The 26,324-nt window shown below is 40.7% G+C and overlaps 1 protein-coding gene across 4 annotated transcripts; it reads right to left on the bottom strand.

Annotated features, from left to right (window-relative positions):
- Positions 1-410: 410 nt before the first annotated feature.
- Positions 411-21,705, bottom strand: znf280d (zinc finger protein 280D). 4 transcript variants are annotated; one of them, XR_012769506.1, is made up of 21 exons: positions 21,567-21,705; positions 15,783-15,907; positions 15,222-15,430; positions 15,041-15,140; positions 14,711-14,935; positions 14,337-14,411; positions 14,123-14,229; positions 13,826-14,013; positions 11,717-11,874; positions 11,535-11,635; positions 11,305-11,451; positions 10,802-10,936; positions 10,462-10,685; positions 9,424-9,564; positions 9,269-9,337; positions 9,075-9,190; positions 8,916-8,943; positions 7,175-7,250; positions 5,871-6,951; positions 4,113-4,323; positions 2,892-2,971 (listed from the first exon to the last, which is right to left on the bottom strand). XR_012769506.1 is itself a non-coding variant. In XM_075461337.1 (20 exons), exons 2-19 carry the CDS (start codon positions 15,898-15,900, stop codon positions 5,905-5,907), a joined length of 3,264 nt encoding a protein of 1,087 aa, XP_075317452.1. In that variant the 5' UTR covers positions 15,901-15,907; positions 21,567-21,705; the 3' UTR covers positions 2,884-2,971; positions 5,871-5,904. The 4 variants fall into 4 exon arrangements, 2 of the variants coding, with proteins under 2 accessions (XP_075317461.1, XP_075317452.1); XM_075461337.1 differs by lacking the exon at positions 4,113-4,323 and having other exon boundaries at positions 2,884-2,971; XR_012769505.1 differs by having other exon boundaries at positions 4,113-6,951.
- Between the last annotated feature and the right edge of the window lie 4,619 nt (positions 21,706-26,324).

Below are 26,324 nucleotides of genomic sequence, written 5' to 3'. Positions count from 1 at the left end.
ACAAAGATAAAAACATAGAACTCTTGATCAACGTCGTCATCTGTTTAGGAAAATATCTCTTACACAAATGTAAACGTATAAAGACAAGTCCTGTCGAAGCCACTGAGTGTGTTACAAGCGTGAATTTCTCTGTTGCATTATATACTGTTAATATTAATATTAACTATTTTCGTGTTTATTTCAAGGCCATAACTACCCTGCGCCACCGCTCATTTCTTTATATTTTCCTGCCAAACTTTCTTGTAATCTTTCAAAGAATTCTTGAGCAATAGTTCTCCAGGCTTTTCTAAGGTTTTTCTCAAAGTTTTTCTTTGGACCTTGGCTCCTTGTTCACTAATTTCCTGTTCAGTCCTTGTACTTAGAAAGACTGAGGTATGCCAAATGACACTAGCCTAGCAAGCCAGACCCGTACCACGGTTCTATTTGCGGTCGCTAGCGGCGTCTAGATTTCTAGGCTAAAATGACACCACATCTGGATTGAAAATCAGCGGCAACAGGTCATGTGGAGGGATGGATCCTACCCAGAGCCTGGACCTCAACATTATTGAAGCAGCGTGGGGTCATTTTGACAGACAACGGAGTATCAGGCAGCCAACATCCAAAGGAGAGCTCTGGCATGTCCCACAAGAAGTCTGGAGAACTATTCTTGAAGACTTATTATGGAAATTACAGAAAGCTTTCTGCCTGGGCTGAAGAATAAAGGTAATATTGACTTTCAAGCATGTTAGAATTTTGTACAAACTCTGTATTTGCCTTAAATACTATAATTACATTTATGTTTAAATGTTTTCACAGTTGCAGCCATGTCACGTTTTTCTTGGCAATATATAAAGAATGAGGGAGGCAGCTCTGGGCTTGTGCACCATCCAGTAAATTGAAATTCAAACTCAGGTACAAAAAAAAAAAGCAAATAGACCGTGACTTTCCAAATTTGAGGAGCAAATAAAAAACGCAGTGCACAAATTAAAAAAACACCGTGACTTTTACACACACACACACACACACACACACATATATATGTATATATGTGCCAGATTGAAGCAAAACTATGAAAGCTTTGTCTGATCTAGAAAAACTTTCATTAAGTAACACTCAATGAGTCTTGTATTAAAGATTTATTTACATAACACAATGGAAAGTAACTGACCTAAATTCAGTTTGTAGATCTTAGGATAATGGAGAATTCGTTTTCTTTTTTGGAATGTATTCAAAACATTTATGTAACAATGTATTTACAAACTCGCTCTACTGTACATGATGTCGTGAACCCCCCCCCTTTTTAAAAGCTATGAAGTGACTTTTGACATATTCCTACACAGAAAATACTCAAATGTGTAAATATTCTCAAAACTACAAGAAACTGGCATTTTACTAAGTAAATGCATAATAAAACAGTATTGTACACATACTGAAAAAGTACTAGGAGCATAATCAGATGACAGATCCGATAAAACGTGTTGCGCACCTGCTCGAATATTATTAGCATGTACATGTTTCTTTTACAAACTGGAACTTTCTAACCATTAGAGACATGAAATGCACTCGGGTGCAGTGTTGAACAGCATTTACTTTACTATTCTGAAGGTACTTGTAGTTATTTTCCTATGAATGCTTTTTCTCCCAAGAAACATATCTCTCAAAGCTGATCTGGTACCCATTTTCTTGAGGGAATAACATCTGATGCTAACCTTTCCTATGCAAGCCTCTCATAACGGTTTAAAGCACCTGAGAGCTTAGATACAAATAAATGTGGTGTGTTAAAAACCAGCAGGTAATAATGAATCGTTGCAGTAATACATGTGCGTGTCATCATTCATGGAATGAAGCCAAAAAGTGTCTGTAAACTATTTAAAAACTAAAAAACATGTTATGGACACCTCAAAATCAATATAAAGGGAGCACCTTAGATGTTACAGAAAAAAATAAAAATAAAGGAAACATCAGAAAATCACAAAATCACAAATTAAAGAAAGAAAAACTGCTGTTACTCACTTAAAAAAAAAAACAGTCTAAAACACCAGTTCTGCTTTGAAAGTCAGACACAGCTCGCTCAAAGTAATAATTACATAATTTCAGGATGCATAAAAAACGGACTGCATGCACATTTCAAACTGAGACTTGTACATGCTGCACTTCTCGCACTTTTAATTTTTCAGTTAGTTAAAGAGAAATGAGTGTATGATGCAAATCATGACACGCGGAACAGAGAGCTGGGCTTAGATAAAATAAACCACTTTGGTTGTTGGCAAAAAATGTATGACCAGTATTTGAAACCTTTAAGAAATACAGAATTATCTAAAACCACATGGTTGGTGGTCTGGAATTACCCAAGGTGCAGAATGTGCATTTTTTTTTTAAGTTTAACATGTAAAATAGGAAAACATTTGTGGAGGTGTTTTATTTAAAAATGTATTTTAAATGGTTGTGTAGGCTTGAGACAAGTTTAAAGAAAAGCATGACAAAAGTTTTCCATTCCAGTTGTTCAAACTGCCATGCTATATTGCCAAAGTAACAGATGTTTAATATATGCAAAAGAAATGATTTAAAATGAATCCTGTGCACATCTTTTATGCATCGTTTACTTCACGTACAGATTCATTCTGATTCAGGCTGTTTTTCTCCAGTCGTGTGATGAAACAAAACCTCAGAGACGGGCAGCTGGTCCTGAACATGTGTGTTCTCCGAAAGACCCGCAGATTCATCGCAGAGATCTAAAACCCCATCAGATGCACAGGAAGGTGACGCAGCCGGCAGCAACAAAGGCTTTAATTCTCCTTTCGGGGCACTCATTTCTGTGAAATCCTCTTCCCGATTCCCTTCTGGCAACTTCGGATTGGCCTCTTGTTGGCCAACAGCGGCAACACTCACACTTCCAGATGTGACGCTCTCAGCCCGTTTCAAGTTTGTTTCTTCTATTCTTATAGCAGGTGCTGTCATCAACAGCTGGACTTTGGCTGGCTGCCGGAGATGGCTGTGTGAAATAAAGAGGACAGCATCATGAAAACCTTTTCAGTTCAACAGGCAGCCAAGATGTAGAGCGACAGGCTAACAGAGTTAATAATAAACAAAGTTTTATAGAAAGACAGATAATGGCGAGTGAACAGCATTTGTACTTTTAGTGCTAATGAAACAAGAGTCCGGTTTACTGACACCTCATGCATATATTGTCTGAAGTAGGCAGAGGCTGAGACCGTGTCTGACATTATTTAAACAGTCACAATGTATAGAGATGATGTAGTGCTCAATGTAGCCCACTATCTAGAGTATAATGTGTACATGTACCATTATAGCAGAAATCACAGCGAGCAACCATGATCGTCCTACGCTCAGGTACCCATTAAGCAGCTAGCACCATGCTTTTTGCCTTTGGACATTACATTTCTTGTAAAAACTGAAATTTCTTTTACAAGAAAAAGCCAAATCTGCTGTGATTGGTCAGCTCCAGTGGCCTGATCGGACACAGCCCACCATTCAGCATCAACTCTACTGAGATCTGAAATTCAAATAAAGAACACCATCACAGGATGGCTCCTGAATATTATTTTTTATTTATTATTATTTAAATGGCTTTAAGGACTCTTACCTATGGTCCTTTTTATTTTTGCTCTGTTTATGGAGTTATGGGTGTGAAGGTGACATGTAGCAAAGCAGATTGCATTAAAATATCTGAATCAAATTTGTTTGCATGGGGAATTAAAAAAAAAAAAGCCCCCATTCTTTACTGTTTTTTGTTTTCTACCAAGTGAAGCAGAGTCATCTATGAGTTTCACAGATGTACAATAGAAATATTGATCATAATTTGACTTTTATCACCTCAGGGACCAATGACACCACAGCTGGACTTATTAAGAGGAGCAAAGATGTTCTCAAGTTAAGGCTTTACAGTTCAACAGAAAAATTGTAACAGACTAATTATGTGTGAATGAACTTCCAGAGCATGTTGTCATAATAAGAAAGCAAAGATGCCGTCTGCTACATGGATTGGAGGAGCACTTTTACTAAGGTCAATTTAAGAGATCTTTTAGTATCAAAGAGCAGGGTAATTGTTTGTGTTTAACCGAAATCTCACGGTTTATTGTTCGATTATCAAATAAATCAGTGTCATCACTTACTTGGTCTAACATGGTGCAGCACACAGTGCGGCTTGTACAAAAATCAAGCTGCACGTCAGACAGTCAAACTTGAAGCCGTGCTAGAAACAAAGTTAATACAAGCTCCTTCTGTATCACTTCTTCTTTTACTGTCATCTGCTCAGTGCTCTTAGAGTCAGAGGCCTTGTGGATTTTAACCTGGTTAAATTCTCTTCAGGTATAATCTGCAGCTCTGTGGATATAAAAGACTTCACATTACATCTGTAAATGTGCACACCGTCCTGCTTTATCAGACTGAATTAAATGAACGGATGAATTCTAGGACTAGAAATGATCATACAATATCAAGATGCATTCAGACCGTTACAGCCCCATTTAATTACACCACCAGGAAAAAAAAGAAGCTTCAACACCGAGTGTCACAATTCTTAGTCAGGGCTTAAATATTTTCAGGGACCTCGTGAATAATGAAATTTTTACAGCCGATTTAGAGAGGTTTGGTTAAAACTCCAGATGTTATGATGCACAGCAAATAACTTCGAAAGAAAAGAAGATACATCTCATACAACTTCAACCGCTCCAGTTGAAATATGATGGGGGTCAAAATGCCCCTCAGGAAGGCGCTTCACTGCTGCAGCCCAAATAAGTTACTTCAAATTCATTGTAATTCAATCCAATCCCTGGTTAGTGTCTCTGAAGATGATCACAGCCGTTACCGGCAATTTTACGTTCAAAAAGTGACACGACTTAATTAATTAAATTAAATCACAAGAAATATTTGATAAAAACTGCAAACTTTGTGCAGCACCTCAGGAAGCCTGAATCTGAGAAGCCCCACTGCTCAAACAAAGAAGTGGTTCTCTCCCATTAGTGAGGCAAAAGCTGGTAGGTAAGGCCTGTTCAGCGATGCCTTTAGATCCCAATACAACTGCTTTCCCAATAAAGCAGTTCCAATGTAAGTTTTCTGACCATACAAATCTGAATTTGTATTTAATTGTTGACACATTAAGCAGCAGTCACTACTCTTTCCAAACAATCTAAACATTATCTCGTAAACACCACCAGGACTATACCCCAACCCTTTTGGACGTAGGCTCAAAGTTTCACCGCATGCACACACATCTAAGTGATGTTCAAGGAAAAGAGGTCCTCACACTTAAAGGTTTATTCAGGCCACCTTCTTCGTTGGAGAGTAACCATGGTTTGACCAATGAAATGATGGTTTGATGCTGCTTTTTTTAAAATCCAACACTTTCACAATAGAAAAGTAAACATGGCTACAAATTTCAATAAGTCGTCAATAATCAGGACATTTTGAAAGTGAACTGGCACCGAATGAAAGGGCCTGCCAACTGAATAGTCCTATTGTTGGCCATCAATTTAGCCTCCAAGCCTCAATCTCAAGAGAGAACCCCTCCATGTCAGAACCAGCAGCGCCTGATTCAGGGCCATCTTTGATCCAGAGGGCAGAGAAAAGCTCTAAACCAGGATATAGAGAAGGAGAGGCTGCTAAATTCAAGGGAGAAGATTGATGAAGAGAAAAAAATAAAAATAAGTATAAAACTTTGGTTGTTCAACAAAAAAATAATGTTGTTCAAAAACTGATGAACACTAGTGGGTTCAAAAATAAAAATCTACAGAGCAAAGACAAACTTCAGCCTTACATGAACTTTCCGCTGGTGTTTTAGTCTCATAGGGAAGCGACAGATAAAAAGATCACATTTACATTATCATCACCAAGTGAAACCATTTACATCAAATCTGCATCAAAAGACTGACGTGAAAGTGTTTGAACCAACTATGAGCCGTCTTCTTAATAATAGTCGTGGTCCTGAAGAGCACGAGGAGTGTCGTCGGGCGCTGAGAGCGCAGCAGCCATGCGTTCACGGAGCTCCTCGCCACATTTCAGGTCTGGCCCAAGGTGATCGTCGCAATAATCTGGGCGCAGCGACTCTACTTCAGGCTCGAATGTGTCTCCATCTCTGAGACAGAAGTTGTGCAATATAGCACAACAAGCAATGACCTGCACAGCAAAAACTGGGTGTACCTCCAGGACCTTAAAAAATATCGACTGCCATCTGGTCTTCATGCTGCCGAAAGCCCTACTGATGACAGAATGGGCTTTAGCGTGATGCATGTTGAACTTTGCTGCAGCCGCACTCGTCACCGGCTCCCTGTAAGGCGTGACGACAGCAATGGGTTGTTCCATACAGGGGTATCCACCATCTCCCAGAATGCAGTAGCCTGTAGGAGGGTACAGTCTTTGTTCGTATAATGAGCTGTTTTGAAGAACTTTGGCATCGCGGACCGAGCCTGGGAAGCCAGCAAATATGTCAAGGAACTGGCACTGGTGGTCACAGACGCCTTGTATCTGAATGGAATGGAACGATTCCTTGTTGAGGTAGAACCGAGCATCGTCAACGGGGAGCTTGATCTTTACATGACAGCCGTCAATACTGCCCACGACCCTGGAGAACGCTGCAGATCCGGCGAGGCTTTCAAAGCCAGCAGCCGCTTCTTTGAGCCCGTTCTGTGATGGTAAGCAGATCATACTCTTTTTGAGCTGCATCACTTTGTTTGCAACCCTGTGGACGATATCGGTCACAGTGGCGCGTGGGATCCCAAATGCTCTGGACACGACTCCGTATGAGGTTGCACTTGACAGCCAAAAGAGAAACACAAGAACCTCCAGGTCGTGACCCCAGCCTTTACTTGACGGAGAGCCGATGACCTGAATCAGATGGGCGACTGTCGGTCTGGAGAGGCGGAAGTCCGGTCTCAGGTCACTTTGTTCATCAAAGTACAAGGCCAAGACCTCGGAATGGCGGTTCAGAGCACAGTACCGACATGGTTGTTCACACTGTAAATAAAGATATTAAAGCTTATAACACAGTGTTATGAAAGGATGTGTATCACTAAAAGCTCTGTGACAATCAATCCCAATGTGCTGTAACAGTTGTCTATACAGGATGTGAAAACAAAATTGCACCATGTGATGATTTGAGTAGGTGTGTCCAAACTTTTGACTTTATTTCTATATGAGAAATGTGAAAACCTAGCAAGACCTTTAGCTTTTCACTTACAAGGTGGCGGTGTCTTGCTAGAGCAGCAAGAGCAATACTTCTCAGTTTTCTTCGTTTAGAAATCCCGTTCCCAATCCTGATCAGAAATATTTGAATGATGGTGAGAACAAACAAAGAAAGGATGACGTTGAACGGCATTTTTACGGCGTTCTAAACACTGTTGAAGAGTACGGAGTGTCTATCGTAAAATAGGGATTTAGTTTTTCCTGATTCCAACAAGACAAAATTCACAAGCTGTCTCGCAAAATTAACTTGTTAAGGCCCCCCGAGGCTCCTAATCAAGGCCTCCGACTGGGTTTCTTCACGTTGGCTGTGTCCGTAGACCACTGCGATGACCTGCATCTGCCAGCTACATCAACGACACTCTACGTCTGCACAACAGGATACAACTCACCAGCACAGACGAAGGCTGAGGTCTATGTACGTTATATTTAAAAAGGGGAAACAGGACAACTGCATAGATGAAAAAACTAATTCAAATGAAGCTGCATAAATGTTTGCAAAAAGTCCTTAATCAGTCCAGTTTGTAATATCAAGCATGGTGTCCGGTTCAGTTATGCATGTTCTACATTTGTAGACTATCAAAAAACTGTGTTTCAGTTTAAACGAACACAACATATGAATTGTTCTGTACATTTATGCTCTTATAGGCACACAAACACAAACACACAATGAATGTTAGACACATATTAAAGGGCAGTTAGAGCTCATTCTCCTATGCAAAACAGTCGATCAGCGATCTTTCCCAATGACAGACCCATCTGTTTTCTTCTAACATGAATTGAATGGACCGGGTGTGTCTCAACCTTTAGATGTCACATATTTAAAACGAACAACCAAAAAATGAATAAATAAATTAATAAAAAAAAAAAAAATGTACGGTCAGTAGATCGTAAACAAAAAAAAAGCAAAATGGTATAAACCTGGAGCGAATAAATTGTGTGATGTCATCATTCACCGCGCGGTGAAAATGTCTTTAGTCGAGCACAAAAGCATCGACTGTGAAGTTGCCCTCGCACAATCCTCTGCTTAAAGCTGCCCGAGTGGTCGGTAAGATTTAGTGAAGAAGCGACCTCAGACTTGTGTCAACTCTGAGCAATGATGTCATCAGAATTGCCCGAGTGATGTCGACACAGAATTAATCACTGCATGGTATGTGTTCATCGGTTTATATTTTTTTCCTGTTGTCAGCAGTGACCTCCTGAGGTGAAGGTGAGAAACCTCAGTGCATTAAGGGTAACACATGGTCGTCCCCTAAAACATTCTACTGTTTCACTGGGAACTTTCACTGGAACTGGGATCTGTTTAATAATAAATGCTTCTCCCAGAGGGACTGGCAGACCTAAATAGAAATAATACTATAATGGTACATAAAATAAAACAGAACTACAAATAATATGAATAAAACAGCTTGAATGAACTCAGATACTGGGAAGCAGTAAGCAGCAAAAGCTGAACCTTTTGAGTGACAACTGTTTTAAAAAGAATTGTATTTTACACTCAGCCTTTACATGGTCAGTTTGTAACTGTGAGCATATTTTAACCGTATGATGATGCGTCTCATGTAGGAAGTCTGTTTAAGGACCACAGCGTTTGTGATATTCATCCCATGTAGCGCAAGTCAGGAAATCTTGGCCTCTGCTGACTCTACATGTTGATAACACAACAGCACGCCTTGTAAGAGACTAACGCAAGTGTTTTACGTAAAGACGAAGAGGGTGAAATGTAAGTTTCTACTCACTCTACTTCTTGGTCTTCAGTTTTAATTTCTGTTGGGTTAAACAGAGGAAAAAGAAACTTCTTAAAACTAAACTCACATTGATGTGACTGTTATATGGAGGTTAAAAAAAAGTATTACATTTTTTTTTTTTAATAAATAAATAGACAAATAAAAACATACCTCTCTCCTGAATGACTCTGCATAAGTGATTTGGTTTATCGGTTAAATGTTTGGTCATCAGGTCACCACCCGACGCATCAACGAGGAGGTTGCAGTCGAGACAGAGGATGGTATATCTGAAGGGAAAAGAAGGCGCTTCGTCATTTTCTGTTTCTCCATTTTTAACTCAACTGCAGCTGGTGAAGCCTTCTCACCTCAATGGCGGCGGATGTTTCTTCTGATCCATTTTGAGAAATTTCTGTTTGCTGATGGTGCTATGAAATCTGACCAAAAAAAAAAAAAAAGCAAAGAAGCCTCGTCACGACAAGCTTCGTCAATTGCTAGGACAAATAAAGCGGGTCTTACTCACTTTATCATGTGGTTCCCGATGGAAGTTTTGCAGCTCGTGCGATAGTTGCACGCACCGCAGCTTGAGACCATCGGGTAATGCGAAAAGAAGTCGGCGACTTTCCCGTTGCACTCAATGCACGTGTAGCGGCCTCCGTTGATGCTGAAAACACAGAACCCGCCGTTATTCAGTCTGTACGGTCCGACTCAGATGCTTTCACGTTTAGACACATTAAAAGACGAATGATCTGAAACCCTGTTGTCAGGTCAGGACATTGTTTTTAAATGGCTGAGGACAAATGACCTCAGTTTCAGACGATTCTTTTTTCAATGGAAGTAATCCTGCTATGCATCAACTTATTTTTAGCCAGCCTAATGAAGTGTTTAGATAATTGATTGAAAACACAATTAGCCGGGGCGGTCGGTGGGAGAGAGAGGTCTCCCCCCTCTCTCTGCCCCCTGCTTCCTGTCTCTCTCCAACTGTCCTATCATTAAAGGCATAAAAAGCCCCCAAAAAAGAAAACACAATTAGCCACTTTGCGTAATGCTGTGATTTAATAACGTCCATTAATTCACCGTCTCCCTGTCATGAGTACCTTGGATGTCGGGATGAGGACTGTGATTTGGTAACTCAAAGCTGGATTTATTAGGGAGTTTTGTTTTTTGTTTTAAATAACCTGCCACAATCACTTAATAAATGAACAACACATTGCCAAATATGGATTTAATTACAGTAAAATTGTGTGCAAAAAGAACAGATTCAGCGTTTAACTGTGCTACACTGTCAGTAAAAATAAAACAAAACCCTGAAAATCCAACCCCACACATATTCAGACCCAACAGATCTCACTGAAGAAGCACCTCAGGAGTGTAATTGGCGGTCCTCACCTTGTGCGTTAACATAAAACCAACTAAAAGCTGCTATCCCTCTTAAATCCCATGAATATGCATCACACATGTGGCCTTCTGTTAATTCCATGCTCCAGCGTGTGAAAGTCTCTGTTAAAATAAACTGTTAATATGACGGCGTAGCATTTTGGAAAAAAGCTCAGTTAACAACCTGAGATTCTTGAGTGCCAGGTTGTGTTTGGTGGGTGGATGATATCGCTTCTTGTTCTGAGCCGCCTTGGCTTTTCCTGCTCCGGAGTTGTTTGGTTTAGACTTGGATACACCAACTTTGAAACTGGAGCCGGTCGGTGGTTCTGGACGGACAGTAATAGCAGATCGATCGGGTGAGAGAGGCGATACAGACGACTTTCCTACGAGGGAGGCTCGGATGGTCACCTGTGACGAGAGCAAAAGAAGAACCGACAGTGAATCCAATCTTATTAACGTCGGAACACCGAAAACTCCACGGGTCTACGGTAAATGTTGCACGGGTGCGGCTGACGGCCTCAGACCTTTGTTCCCGGAGGAAGGCCCTCCAGGGCCCTGGGTTTCCTGAAAGTCTTGTGGACGTGAGTCCTGTGCTCCACTTTTTCCTTGTAGGTGAGGAAATTCAGTCTGCATTTTCCACAGCGATGGATCCCTTTTTTCTGAAGCAGAACAAACAATCAATAAATGTGACTAAAGGCTACATATGCATTTGATTGGGATTCACTTCAATTCAACAACCAGTAAAAAAAAAGAAAACGTTTTTATTCCAATTAATCAAGTTTAAATCCCTTCAATTGGGCTCCACCTCCCTCACATTTATTGCCTCTTTGGAGCAGGTTTAAGACCAAATCAATCAATCGGAGCTCACTCTGAGCCATCAGTACAAACAAAAAGGCAGGTCACACCCAAATATTTCAAGAAACAGCAGAACTGCTGTGTGTCTCAGTCAAAGCACAGACTTTGAAAATAATTTTTCAGGCAGGTTTTATCATCTTTACAACCCCGGGGGGTGTGATTTACATCATACCTGATGTTTCATGTAGTGCTGCATGTATATGTGGCTCGTTCTGAGAACTTTGAGGCAGAAAGGACACAGCAGGTCCTTCGTGTTTTCGTGGACGCTTCGGAAATGCGTCTCCACGTCCGAGAAGAAAGACGATCTGTAACTGCACACCTTCAGAATGAGTAAAGGCACAACGTCAGTATCAGGGACAGTTTGTCTTGACACATTAAGTTGAGTGATAACGAGAGGTCGACCTGGCAGACGTAAGGCATTTCCCCGGGTTTGTGGTTCCCCTTCATGTGTTCCAGGAGCACCTGCTCAGACTCAAACGCCAGCTCGCATATCTTGCAATTTGCTGCAAAAGGAAAGAAAAATGAAGGTCACTCAAAGGCCAATAAGTGTGTAAGCAAACGATCAATCCAGACGAATATCTTACTTGAGGATTCGATCGGGCTGTGAGCACTTTCGATGTGACACTGCAGCTGGAATGGAGTCATGTACTGTCGGTAGCAGTGCTGGCAGGTTGTGTGGCTTTCCCAGCTCTCACTGTTCTGCTTTTCCAGCTCCAGGTGGTGCTTCATGTGGTTCATGAACCTGCCAGGAAAAGAACCCACATACACACACGGTGAGGAAAGAACAAAATGTCCGATAACTGTTTAACCCGATGAATTCACGACAATTCAGCCAGAATTTCACCGCAGTGATTGTTGCGCGTTCGTGGCACAAGGAGCCAAAACCCTCAGATTTAACGACAGGATGTCAGTAGGCTTTAAAGGGTTAACCAATGAATCAACTGGTTAAATCTGACATCAATATATTAATCAGTTACTTATTCAAATTCTTTTTAACACGAAGGGTGATGTTTGCCTCCGACTATAAAATAGTAGACTTCCTGATGATGAACTCTACTTTTCCCTGTAATAACCATCATCAATAACAAGAAAGAAACTCACCATTAATTTTACAATACATTTTTTTTAATCAAACTAACAATATTACACCAACCGTTACAACTGCAAAATATTAGCAATTTTCCAATGGTGTTGAGTGCAAAGCTGAGTACATTTCTTTAAGAACTAAACTAAACATCAGGACTTCAATTGTGAGGATAGAGGGGTTAAAAGATAAGGATAAGGCGTTAAGGAGTGGGGAAAAATTCATTATTAACGGCTTATGTGCATGCAGCAGTTATGGTGCCGGTCCCAAAGGTTTTTAAGACAAATGAGGAATTCTCCTCACGCCTCACTTTCTAAGCATGTATAATGGCCGTTATAATATCAGCAATTACACAGAGATTTTAGTTTTTTTCCTAATGATGTAGTGCTCCGTGGCACCTCAGCAGCAAACCTGCCACTGTTGCCCCGACGATGCGCGGCCCATTTCTCAGCCTGCACATTGTGCTACCTCAGCTCCCCTAATAGAAAGTTTCATGTGGATGAACTATGACCGCGACAGTGAGAGTGTAGTTGAAGTACAAATGTGTTTCCCCATTAAAAGCAGCTTACAAAAGCTGTTTTTTTTTTTTGTTTGCAACGCTCAGAAGCAAAGTTATTTAATCAAAGGAGCAGTTTTCACGCTACGTAAACTAACAGTAATTTTTCATCTTCGGGTCCTTGAGGAAAAAAAAAAAAAAAAAAAAAACACGGTCCAATACCGTCATCCATCTGAGAGGAGAGCTGAAGTCAGGGCGGAAAAAGATGTCCACCCTTTCTTTATCGGCACAGGACAGATATCAAAGTCCCTGTCTCCCTTGTGGGGATAGATTTATCACTGCATGTAGGTAGTTTCTGACAGAAAGCTCAATAAATTAAACTATTTTCATGATAACAATAAGATAAAAAAAAAAAACACTCTGCAAATAAAAGTAATATGAACAAAGAATTAAAAATGAGCTAAAAAAAATATTTGTTTGAAGCGTTTTACTTTTAGTTTCCCCAATTAAAACAATTAATGTAAAGAATTCCTGATGACCGTGAACAATTATAATAATAATAATATTAATAAAATGGATTATTAAGAGCTCTTAATGCTGATTTTTGTACCTCATTAGCTGGTGAGTTGAACAACGTGCAATTTAGGCAAACAATTTTTGGTGTAATGATTCAGGGGGGCCTTAAAGCTTAACTGGTTGAGTGGGCACCCCAAGTACAGAGGCTGAAGTTTCTGTAGTTCCTGAGGCTCTTTGCTGCATGCCTTCCTCTAGTCTCTCTGCCCCCTTGCCTATCCACGTACTGTCAAATAAAGGCAGCTCGCACCCAAAAAGCCAGAAAGTGAGTTACTGCATGTATAAACTCAATAAACATATACTGGATAAGACTTCAGTGAATAGCAGACACCTGAGACATCATCATAAACGCAGCACACACTGCCTGAAAACTCCTCTGTGTCCAGATGCACGAAGCCAACTCGACGACCCAAACAAACTTGCATCACCGGTGAAATGCTGCGATGCAAAGTTGGGGCTCATCGAACTGAGAAAAGCCCACTCTTTGGAAATAACCCGAAAACTTGCTTCCTATCCTGTTATTTTCTAAGAGGATCATACCTGATGTTGTTCTTGAGAACTTTTAGACAGCTTTGGCACTTGAAAGTGGTGTTGGTCTTCGGCGCTTCCTTCTTTTGTTGCTCCCCCTCAAAGCGTCCGTAGTAAAAATCTGCCACAAGCATGATGAGCTTGTTTGTGCTCGAGTTCGGGCCCGACGGAGTGGGATTTCCCACATTTCCACGGCATCGCTGAAATAAAAAGAGATGGTTCTACATCACTTAAGACTCAAAATGTTTCCTAAATGGTTCTGGCACATTTTTACCCCACTGACACACACGATTTCACAAGTTTACGCACCATCGTATGATACTTCTGGGCCTCCTCTGTAAGAAGTTCTTCTTGACATTTGGGGCACTTTTTCTTTAGGATGCCGTTTTCCAACTTGACGGTGACTTTTGCTGGTGCTACAGAAAAAAACAGTTAGATTGAACAACTAATAACATATTAAAACCCAACAGGATTAGACCCCCCCCCCCCCCCCCCAACAGTAGTGAGATTGACAGAAACTTACCCAAATCAAGCTTAGCTTTTTTCGCCACACTTTCACCTTCTAGTGATTTCGATTCTTTTTTGACTGAGATGGGATCTAAATGAAATCCAACACCAAAATCTTTTACATTTCTATCACACGTTTAAATCAACACCACTTCAGCTTGATGTGACGCTTGCATCACACACATTTTCAAGACACAAGAATGATTACCATCTTTAAAAAGTCGGTAAGTCACAATCAAAGCCAAAGGTTCTCATTTCATGTTTTTGGTAAACTGAGAAATTAAAGGTTTTAGATGACAGTTTAAAACATTTTACAAAGCTTTTAAGAAGTCCTTATTTAGTTCATAATGAGTTAAAACAAGCTAATTTATTTATTTATTTATTTTTTACCTCTGTTGTTGCTATTCTCCTTGACGGGCGCAGAAATAGTCTGAAGCAATTGCAAGTTGGAGCGTTTGGCCTGCAGCTGACTGGACTGTATTGAATACACAGCAGGACTCTGGACATGAGACAGAGTCACTACGTTGTTCCTAATTTGTTGCACCTGAGGCCTGTGGACCACACCGGGCAACGCTGTGGCAGGAGAAACCTGCTGGAAAAGCTGCTGCTGACCGGCTGAAAGACGAGAGGACGGACATTTGTCATTAAACTTCCAAACTGAGGGGTGGGGGAGGGGGGACAAAAATGCACTCCTCAGAAGTACGGCATACTCAGATTTACCTGGAACAATTGTAAATGACGTCCCAGGGGGATACCGACTCCCAAGAGTGGCAATAAGCTCATTGTGGTTGGTCATTTGTGGAGAGGTGACAATAAAGCCCTGAGAAAAGAAAAAAATTCACATTCACCACGAACACTGTGTTTACTTATTATTTCACAAACCTGTAAATATCAAACCTACCTGATTATTAACTATGACAGGCTGCGGAGTGACTGTTGTCAGGTTAGGTGGCGCAGCATTCACTGTGGTTGCGGGTGCGCTCAATGGCAGCACTACTGGTGCGGGGCCAGCAGCAGAAGCCTGGGGGGGAGGGCGCTTTATGTCCTGTTTCCTTGGACTGTTCTTCTGAGGAGGTGCTGGCTGATTCTTACCATCCTTCTGGCTGTTAGCTGCAAGAACAAAAAACCAGGGCCAAAGCAAGCTTCTCAGGAAATGAAGCCCCTCTACATGTAAGAACACGTACACGTTTGATCAACCGACCTTGGCTGCTAATGAAACACCTTAAACAAACTTTTAGTGGACCATGTGAGTCATACTGCAAGACAAATCCATCGTAAAGGATTAAATATCAACGAGAAAAAAACCTGTAACTGAAGTCAGTGTGACGATATACTAACAATAAGCTAATATAAGATCATATTAGAAACCAAGGCCGATTTATCACACGACAAGTTTTCAAGTCAACACATTTCGCCGTTTAAATGCTTTGCACGAACGTGTTAGAAATGCACTTTGACATACAGAGCACGCCGACGAAGATGGGCTCGTCGTCATCATCGTCTATCAGGTGAACTTGAGGAACTTGCTTCTGCCACGGCTCCAGCTCCTCCTCTACACACTCCATAAAAAGCTCAGACATCCTGGACCTACAACAGATCGAATTTTGATAGCTTCTTGCAACTGTCGCTGCAAACAATAATCAATCGTCACCTGTTAAAAATGTCTCGTATCTACCCCCAAAAGCTCATTATTTGACACATAAAAAATAAATCAAGCTGGCTGTAGGAGACTGGTTAATCTATTTAGGTGTATGATAAGATATAGTGAGAGATTATATAGTTATGATTTGATCAAATATTCTGACAACTGATAGGACGCATTATTCCTCAACATTTTCAGTGTTTGGTCAGTTCAAAACAACTCCCTTTGTGCTAATAAAAAAATAAAATAAAATAGAAATCTGGTTAAAACTGACATTTAAAGTGATGGTCCGGAGTAGATTCAACCTGGGGTAATTTGAACCGTGATATCCAGCCAAGTAGCCCACCCGCAGTTTTTTCGATATTGGCTGAACATCAGCTGAGTTACTGAGTTATCCCGAATAGCTTCGTACAAGGTTTAATGGACCCTGGCAGTATCTCCAAAATTACCACACTAAAATCACATGCCATGACACCAAACTTCTACAGTACTACAAATATGGGTCTGTACTCACAAAACGATGCATTTGGAAGTTTGAAAATAGTCCAGGAGTTTATTATTATCAACACAAGCCTGATAGCTTCTCTGCTGCTAAAGCTGCGTCGACGTCACTTCAGGGAGCTGGGAGCTTCAAAGTAAGATGAGGGTTGATCTACTACTGTAGACAACAAAGCAAGGCTGCTCAATTTCTCCATTATTAAAATAAATTCAAAGACACCACTGTTCTAGAATGCGCCGCTGAGGGTGGCAGCACGTTGGAGTAGCTCTGTACCTCACATTGAGATTTTCTTTTTTTTTTCTAAATTTCATTCCTGTTTTTTCTTGGAAGAAATTGCATTTTTTGGACAACTGTTCCTTCCTGCCTTGGATGCCGTGCAGCTGGATTGATTTTTCCCAATACTTTTGTATATTTTGCTCTTTTGTTATGATGCATAACCATAGCAACAGGGTGGTTTACAACAGGGAGCAGCTGATTAACATTGGAAAAGCAGAAATAATTCGACAACTGAAGCCAGAAATCCCACTGGAATTGAAAAGGAGGCGTCGTGGATGCAGAGCAGGAGCAAAGAGGAGAGAAAGAAAGAAGAAGTTCAAACCATCTCTGCCATCCGTCATCATGGGCAATGTAAGATCGTTAGCTAACAAGTTGGATGAACTTCTAGCCTTGACAAGGACTCAGCAAGAATATCGGGAATGTAGCATTATGTGTTTTACTGAGACATGGCTGCAGGATCATATCCCCGACTCCAGCGTCTCTCTGCCGGGCTTCCTGACTGTACGAGCAGATCGAGATATAAAGAGTAGCAGGAAAAGGAAAGGGGGTGGATTGGCAGTGCTTGTCAACAACAGATGGTGTCACCCAGGACATGTTACTGTGAAGAGTCGTCTCTGCAGTCCTGACATTGAATTATTGGCAGTAAGTTTTCGTCCATATTATTTGCCAAGAGAGTTCACCAGTGTTGTTTTGGTGGCTGTTTACATTCTACCCTCAGCTGTTGCCGACACTGCATGTGATGTCATCAGTTCCGTTGTTGCTAAGATACAGACACAACACCCCAATTCTTTTGTGGCAATATCTGGTGATTTTAATCATGCCTCACTCTCTGCTACACTGCCAACTTTTCAACAGTTTGTCAGCTGCTCTACCAGAGAAAACAAGACATTGGATTTGTGTTACACAAATGTCAAGGATTCATACATTTCCAAATCAAGACCTCCCCTGGGTAAATCAGATCACAACCTTGTTTTTCTCTGTTCAGCATATAAACCCCTTGTCCAGAGACTACCTGTCACAAAAAGGACTGTTAGAAAGTGGTCACAGGAAGCTGAAGAAGCCTTACAGGGTTGTTTTGATGCAACCGATTGGATTTCTCTTTGTAAGCCACATGGAGAGGACATTAATGCCATGACTGAGTGTGTGACTGACTATATAAACTTCTGTGTGGACAACACCATCCCCACCAGAACAGTGAGATGCTTCCCTAATAACAAACCCTGGATCACCAGTGAGCTAAAGGAACTATTGAACAAGAAAAAAAGAGCCTTTAGGGAGCGAGACAGGGAGTTACTGAGGAGTATACAGAAGCAGCTCAAAGTCAAGATCAGAGAGAGCAAGGAGGTGTATAGAAAGAAGCTTGAGAGTAAACTGCAGAGGAACAATATCAGAGATGTGTGGTCAGGAATGAAGAAGATCACAGGCCTCAAACAGAGGGAGGATCGGATGGATGGAGGATGGAAATCTGGACAGAGCAAATGAGCTGAACACATTCTTCAACAGGTTCAGTTCAGGAACAAGCTCACCACCCTCCCCTCCTGTTCCCAGCCAAAGAGACATCCCACCCTCCTCTGACCCACAGCTTTCCTGTAACATCTCCACCTCCACCTCAGTCATGGATTCTTCTGCTTCCACTAGTTTGTCTTCAACCCAATCAGGAGATGCTGCTGTCCCCTTTGCCTCCCCCCACTTTTCTGTTTCTAGAAGTCAGGTGAAGAGGCAGTTGGAGAGACTGAACCGGAACAAGGCTGCAGGTCCAGATGGTGTCAGCCCCCGAGTCCTGAAGGCCTGTGCAGAGCAGCTCTGTGGGATTCTGCAACACCTTTTCAACCTTAGCTTGACCCAAGAGAAGGTACCACTGTTGTGGAAGACATCCTGTCTGGTTCTGGTACCAAAGAAAACTCACCCTTCAGTCATCAATGACTACAGACCTGTTGCCCTGACATCCCACATCATGAAGGTCCTGGAGAGACTCCTGTTGACCCACCTGTGTAAGCAGACCAGCACATATCAGGACCCCCTGCAGTTTGCTTATCGCCATGGAGTTGGAGTTGAAGACGCTATAATACACCTGCTTCAACAAACCCACTGTCATCTGGACAAAGCAGGCAGCACTGTGAGGATCATGTTCTTTGATTTCTCCAGTGCATTTAACACAATCCAGCCTGATCTGCTTCGTCAGAAACTCCAGAAGACTCAGGTGGAGGCCTCAACAATCACCTGGATTAATGACTACCTGACAAACAGACCACAGTTTGTCAGACTGAAGAATTGTGTGTCTAACCAGGTGATCAGCAGCACAGGAGCACCACAGGGGACTGTACTCTCACCATTCCTTTTTACTCTGTACACTTCAGACTTCCAGTACAAGTCAGACTCCTGTCATCTACAGAAATATTCAGATGACTCTGCAGTTGTCGGGTGTATCAGAGATGGACAAGAAGCTGACTACAGAGAGCTGGTGGACCGCTTTGTGGCATGGTGTGGGAACAATCATCTCATCTTGAATGTTAACAAAACAAAGGAGATGATTGTAGATTTCAGGAGAAACAGGGTCAGATCAAACCCTGTTTCCATCATGGGAGAAGAAGTGGAGGTGGTTGAGGAATATAAATACCTGGGTGTTCATGTGGACAACAGACTGGACTGGAGACACAACAGTGAAGCCATCTACAAGAAAGGACAGAGCAGACTGTACTTCTTGAGGAAGCTAAGGTCCTTCAAGGTTTGCAACAAGATGTTGCAGATCTTCTACAAGTCTGTTGTTGAGAGCGTCATTTCCTCTTGCGTCATCTGTTGGGGCAGCAGCATCAGAACCAGGGACCTAAAAAGACTCAACAACCTGATAAGGAAGGCTGGTTCTGTTCTGGGAACGACTGTGGAACCTTTGGAGACAATAATGCAAAGAAGGATTTTGCATTAAATCAAGAGAATTATGGACAACCCTGAACATCCTCTCCATGAGACTGTTATCGGAAAACAGAGTCTCTTCAGTCAAAGGCTTCTTCAGTTTGGATGCAAAACGGACCGCTACAGGAAATCTTTCCTACCCATCAGCATCTATAATAACTCCTTGATTTTATTGAGTTACATCAACATTTAATTTCCCTCTGGGATAAATCAAGTATTTTTGAATTGAATTGAATTTGAATTGAGTTTTCCTGGTCAAATGCATACAAAAAGGGGCATTTTTATGCCCTCTTTGACGAATCTTCCACAGACAATTAAGAGGATCAGGCTGTTTGAATATGTGATGAATGTAAAAATCATTCATGCAAAAAAACAAAAACAAAAACACTATAACAGCAATTAAGGCAAGAAAAGAGACAATGGGTTCCTTTTTACAAATAAAAGCAGTTAATATTTGGCTGTTTATGGCTAAAAAAGAAAGCTGCAAATAAAGCTCTAAACTTAAAACGTCATCTATCCGACACTTATTTAGATCCGACACTATCCAACCAACCAGGTATACTGATTCATTGTCTAAACCGTGTTATAGTAAATCCAATATCAGTACAGAACAAACTCTTTGGCAAATCAGGACAAAATGTGAACAAAGTGCACTTCAACAAAGTAAATTTGGTTTCAAAGTCAGACCTCGAAACCGACTCAATACTTCAAATCGATCACATTCAACTGTTGTTTAAACTGAGCAAAACTACAGCAAGTTCTGCCTTTAGCCTAACACATCGTCGTGATTTTGGCTTGTTCAAAAGAGAGTCACCTTCGGGTCACCCCTTCTGAACAGGTATCGCATTGTGTTATAGGAATGTAGGCATTTTGATTTTGTTGCGACACGGGCTCATGGGGAGGTAAAACCAGAACAATGGGCTGACAGATGTTAAAGAGGTCAGTGGTGGAGACAAGAGATCAATCCCTGTGGTCATTTATTCTAATGATTCTAATAATAGTCACTTAAATATCTAATTCAAACCTCACTGTCTTAACTAAAAGCTTTGATGATGTCAGAGTAACCTATAATACTGCTTTATAATGAGGTATTTTTACTGGACAGCCAACCAGAGCACATGTAACCATCAGGATAATGTTGACATATTGTTTTATTATACAAACCTAAATGGGAGACAAACTGAAATATCAGTGTAAGATCATTGATCAGCAATGCCATTGAACAAGGCTGCTCAACTGCCTCCCAAGATGGCGACAGCATCGATTACTGATGCTGTTTTCAAACCTCTGTACAGACCAATTTACGCGTTTTGGAAATCCAACACTTTTAAAACCCCAGTGTGACGAGTTTTTATTAGTTACATATGAATGCTGGTCTATGATACGGCAAATAAATTTAGAGTAGAGTAAGCTTTTTCCTTGCAAGAAAGAACAATTGGGTGAAATTGTGCAAGAATGTAAAGGTGCTTAAAGCTAGCTAACCTCGCACCATGTATTGTGCTTCTGGCCATTTCTAAAAACAAACGAAACACAGCAATTATGGTTTGGTACTTTGAACAGACTGCAAAGCCAACTTCCACTAGCTAACACGAGCTAATACTAGCTAAGCTGAGCAGCGCTGTGTGCCTTTTATCTTCTCGCTTCTTTTCAACAGCTGAGAAGCTAATGCTAACGATCATATTTCATGTGAAGCTGCCACTATTCAAACCACTGCACAACGCTGCGGCGTTAAAGCAAAAGTCAGATTTAAACCCTTCGTCTCATTGTATTTCTAAATCAGCCTGCCAATAAGTCGCTAGAGGTACCGATCATTGACCACAGATCCATAAAATTAGCCAGCCTCCGTTAGCATGCTCACGTTCTTTAGGAGGTAGATCCGAGACAAAGACTTGTTGAGCAGGGTTTGTGTTTCAGTTTACCTCTTTCTCTCCCAATGATTGGGACAGAGCCTTTCTAGATACGGGTTTCAGCTCAGTCTTTGGCCTGTGGACGATGGTAATCACGCACTGCGGGTGTACATCACCCCGAGGGGGTGGAGGGGGGTTATCTATATGGCTGGTCCAAGACAGCGGAAATGCTCGGAAGGTTTGGACCAATCAGGAGCCCGGGAATGGAGTGCTTCCCAGTCCCTCTGGCGGGTTTTCTTATCTTCTTGGCATGATGGGGGCCCCAAAATAAAAAAAAAACAATGGTGGCTCCCAAGTCAACCCGAATCTTAATCAGATCCAGTCCCGTTGTAAATTAAGTCTCCTGGCTTGTGTGACCTTAACGTTTAAACCGTGGATCACAAACTGAACATACACAGTACATGTATCATATAATAAAGTCATCCATTTTTATTCATAAACAATTATATATAGGTTTAAAAGCTGTAGGGTGTATTAGTAACAAACAAAGATCTGGTAAAATTGATGACAATATGTATATATTAATATCTTCTTTTTTTGTTGTTGTTTTTTTTTTGCATGCAGAGAGCAAAGGGAACCAGAGTCAAATTCCTTGTTTGTGAACCCAAACTTGGCCAAATAAAGATGATTCTGATACTTACTTTACTGAATGGATGGTTACATCTGTATTATTGTAGTTCCAACAGAATAAAATATATTTTTACACAGCAGGCCCAAACTACACATGAGAACAGCCAAAAGCCCATCTACATGGATTCATTTGTTGCCCCATTCGCCTGAAGAACATAGAATATCCGCTTTCAGTTCTAAGGTTGTCACTTAGGCTTCAGAACTTATTGAAATATTTTCTTGGACTTACCAGGTCTTAAAATGAGCTAAATACAACCTCAGATGAACAACAACACTTGTATTACGTCGTATCATTTGTCAAATTTTTTTCTAGAGTCAAATGTGAGGCCGTCTGTCCGACAGCTAAAGCTTGACTGAAACTGGGTCATCAACAGGACAAAGATCCCAAACACAGCAGCAAATCAACAACAGAATGTCTGAAAAAGAAAAGAATCACAGTGTTGCAATGGTCCAGTTGAAGTCCAGAGGTCAGCCTGATTTAAACACCGTGGTGGGATCTTAAGAGAGCTGTTCATAAACAGTGAACTGAAACAAAGTCGTAAAGAAGAGTGGGCCAGAATTAATCCTCAATGACATGCGAGACTGATGCTTTATACAGATGACAATTAGTAAATCAGTTAGTTTAGTTAAAACCATATTGACTGAGTGTAATATCTTGTTGTTCAGGACCAGATTTTCTCTTTCTATATATACAATTTTTAGCTTTCTTTTTTCACTAAACTGTTGATGGCACTTGAGATGATCACTATCTACAACTTCTGTGTATCCAATTATCACACATTTACTTTAAACACTATGTCTGATTGGAACTTGTAGAAAGACATCATATTAAATGCTGAAACTGATCATTTAGTCATTTTCTATTGTCATTCATTCTTATTTATGTTCCTTTTGAATTCGATGCCACTTTTCAAAGAGTTGAACAAGCCTGGTAACCACTGTGTTGCATCACCTTAACAACACGTTTTAAGCATCTTGGAACTAAGGAGACCCACTTTTCCCAGTGACACACTCACCCATACTTACTTGATTTCAGAGTTCAGCTTCTTTACAGCCCAAGTGGTCACATAAGTTCTCAAGTCGACAACGATATTTCTGTATTTTCTGGAAAGGCACCAACTACAAGAATAATATGTGGAAAAATGAATGTGGAGCAAATTAGTATTAAAAGCATTTGATAAATTCGACATTTTCAATCAGTCTTGTTTGTACCAATGCTGAGGATGACTAAGATTTGTATTCTGTCACATTAAAGGCATCTGTGTTGCACTTCTAATTGCTTTATTTTTCATTTTAGTGTTGAGAATACTGCAATCTGGCTGCAATGACCCAAAGATGGATTTCCTACACCAGCAGTAAAATAGTGCTCTGTTTCTGATCAAACCCTGATGACACTGAACATTTTAAGTCGCAAGCTTCAATGTTTTTGTTTAATTTTCTTGGTCATACCAACATCTTTTACTGTAACAGCACTGCAGGTTAACTCTTAAAGTAGTCATATACATTAAAAGGTCATAACACATGGAGTTTTAAGTCTGAAAGTCCAGTGGTTTTACACATTCCCATTGAACAAATATCCATAAAGACAATTTAAATACAGTGGCCACCACAGACTTCTTGATCAATATGAGATGATTTGAACAAATCAGACAAAAAAAACTTTTGTGGCTACTATTTGATGAAAGGAATTTTTTATTATCTTGGGTAAACATGGCTTTAAACTTTTCTAAGGGAACATGACAAGCAGTTTGCATTTGTGGGCAGGGTTTGTCACAGTGGTACATTGTCCAAGTAAGGACCTCGCATGGAGGAACACTCCGAACAGTGGTATGACAGTCATGGATGTATTCATTCAAACTAAGCTTGATGAAACAGAACATTTGATTCAGAGTTTTGACCACAGAATCTACTGTGCTAGACATGCTTATTAAGAGCTTTAAGTCTGAGGTGGAAGGAAACTGAAAGTCTGCTATTTAATGAAATGTAATTTTGTTATTTGATCTTGAAAAAAAGGGCGAGCTGCCCTCGCACATGGCAGACCGCAGCTACACCCACGCAGAGGATTCATTGTGAAAATAATTTTCATCTTATCAACTGTGTCTTAGGCTGTTCTGAATGTGTTTGGCTAGCTAGATGACTCTGTATATGCTGCAGGAGTCAGTACACTGCATAAGGACACGGGATTGTTGCTCATTTGATGCGGGCTTCAGGTGTCGCTGTAGCTGTGGGTGCTACTGCACACCTGAAAACAATTGAGAAACTCTTAACATAACTCCCAACAAAATGACCTGACCATAAATACACAAGGCTCGTCGCCATATGATTTAAAACGTTATCTGCCCTCTTTCCTGTCCACCCACTGCTGAATAAAGACCACAAGTGCCCCAAAACTTTTAAAAAAAGATGATCAAGAACATAATCAGGTATTTTTACATATATTTTATGGTTAGCACTGGCTCAGGTGACCATTTAATTATGCTGTCAAAAGCCTTGATTGCTGAGGAACCGTCCATGAGGCATTGAGCACCTGCAGTTACTCTTCTCTCTTTACTCCCTATGCACTGTGCATCAAATGCAACATTTTCATGTAAATAATCACATGCATCTGCACGCACTTCTTACTTAGCAAACATCACAAGCCTAATCAATTCATGTAGCTACATGTTACTTTGAACTGTCAGTAAGAGATATTCTAACATAACACCCATTCAGAAGAAGAACAGCAAGCGTTGGAGCTCTTTAACATGACTGATGCAATCCTAAAATTCTCTCCATCTGTCAAACTCTATGTAGATATTAACACGTGCTTTGTTGTGTTTATCATTAAACTTGACAAGTCTTTTTTTCTTAAGATAGTATAGACTGTTACTGCCAATGCTGGAATAGCCTTTCCTTTCAGGATTTGTCTCTCCAAAGATACTTGTGATCGACCAAAGTCTACTGTGGCAGAGTCCGGAGGGGTCGCAGGAATTTTATTTCCTCTCAGACCACTTGAATTACAAAATTATGACATCTTTATTTATGGAACAATGCCAAGTGGTCTAATTTTCATATAAATACAGTATGTCTAGAACCACAATAAGTAGTACTCAGTATGAAATAATACAAACGTATAGTCTGACAAACACCACCAACGGCAACAAAATCACATAAAAAAAATTACAGTTTCACTGGCCAAAAAAACAAAACTGTTGCGGTGCTGAGCTGGTATCTGAACCAGACATTTTCCCATCATTCCCTGCGTACAGTTGGATGAGATCAAGTGTCCGGTCAAACAAGGTGTTTTGATTTGGATCCTTCCCAACTGACTGAAAGGACTCAGATAAGAGTTGCTGGAATTCTCCAAACAAAAAGGAGCTCCGATCCGTCCCTCGAGATCTCCTTCGGCATAGGAAACATCGGACCACCCTTTATGAAAGAAAAGCGATAATTCTGTCCCACAATTCCACACAGCTGCAACTTTCACGGTGACGCCCGATTATTTTCATCTGGACGTGTTAACTGTGATTTGTGTGGATAAATGTGAGGACAGGAAGGTGTGTGAACAGCCTGTGACTATATATCTAACTTTTTAAAAGTTTTCTGTGCTGATCAATGACTAACCTCAGTAATAAAGTTACATTCTATATGATCTCTAACACAATGAGATCATCTTCAGGTAACTATGTGATAAGATTGCATTAGACAAAGTATCTAAAGCACCTTTTGTAGAATGTTTATTGAACAGCTGAAGTTTGAGTGCAGCGAACCCACATAACGATATTTTGTGAATGTCTGTCAGACATGCTGGTAAAGGGATTCATTTGTAAAATGAATTTTAGTGTTTTTCAGCTAACCTAAATTAAATTTAATCAATTCATTTGGAAGTGTTGGTAACAGATGTACGACAACATGATATTCCCACGGATGGAACAGTTTCATCCTCATCTATCTCATGTTTATCGTTAACAAACGTCCTCAAAATGACTCAAGATGTGATCAGATTGACGTAAAGTAGATTTAAGTTTTTTATCACACTTAGCGCAAACTACTTTTATGTGTCATTAAATGTATAAGTATACTTTTAAGTCTATTGCTCCGTGTATATTGAGTGTGTTTTGCTGTGTAACCATTCTTAATGAGCTGCTGGCTTACCTGGGT

The sequence above is a fragment of the Odontesthes bonariensis genome, chromosome 1, assembly GCF_027942865.1.
Source record: "Odontesthes bonariensis isolate fOdoBon6 chromosome 1, fOdoBon6.hap1, whole genome shotgun sequence".
NCBI classification, from domain to species: Eukaryota; Metazoa; Chordata; class Actinopteri; order Atheriniformes; family Atherinopsidae; genus Odontesthes; species Odontesthes bonariensis.
Note: the sequence above shows the minus strand (reverse complement) of the source record. Positions and strands in the feature narration are given on the sequence as shown.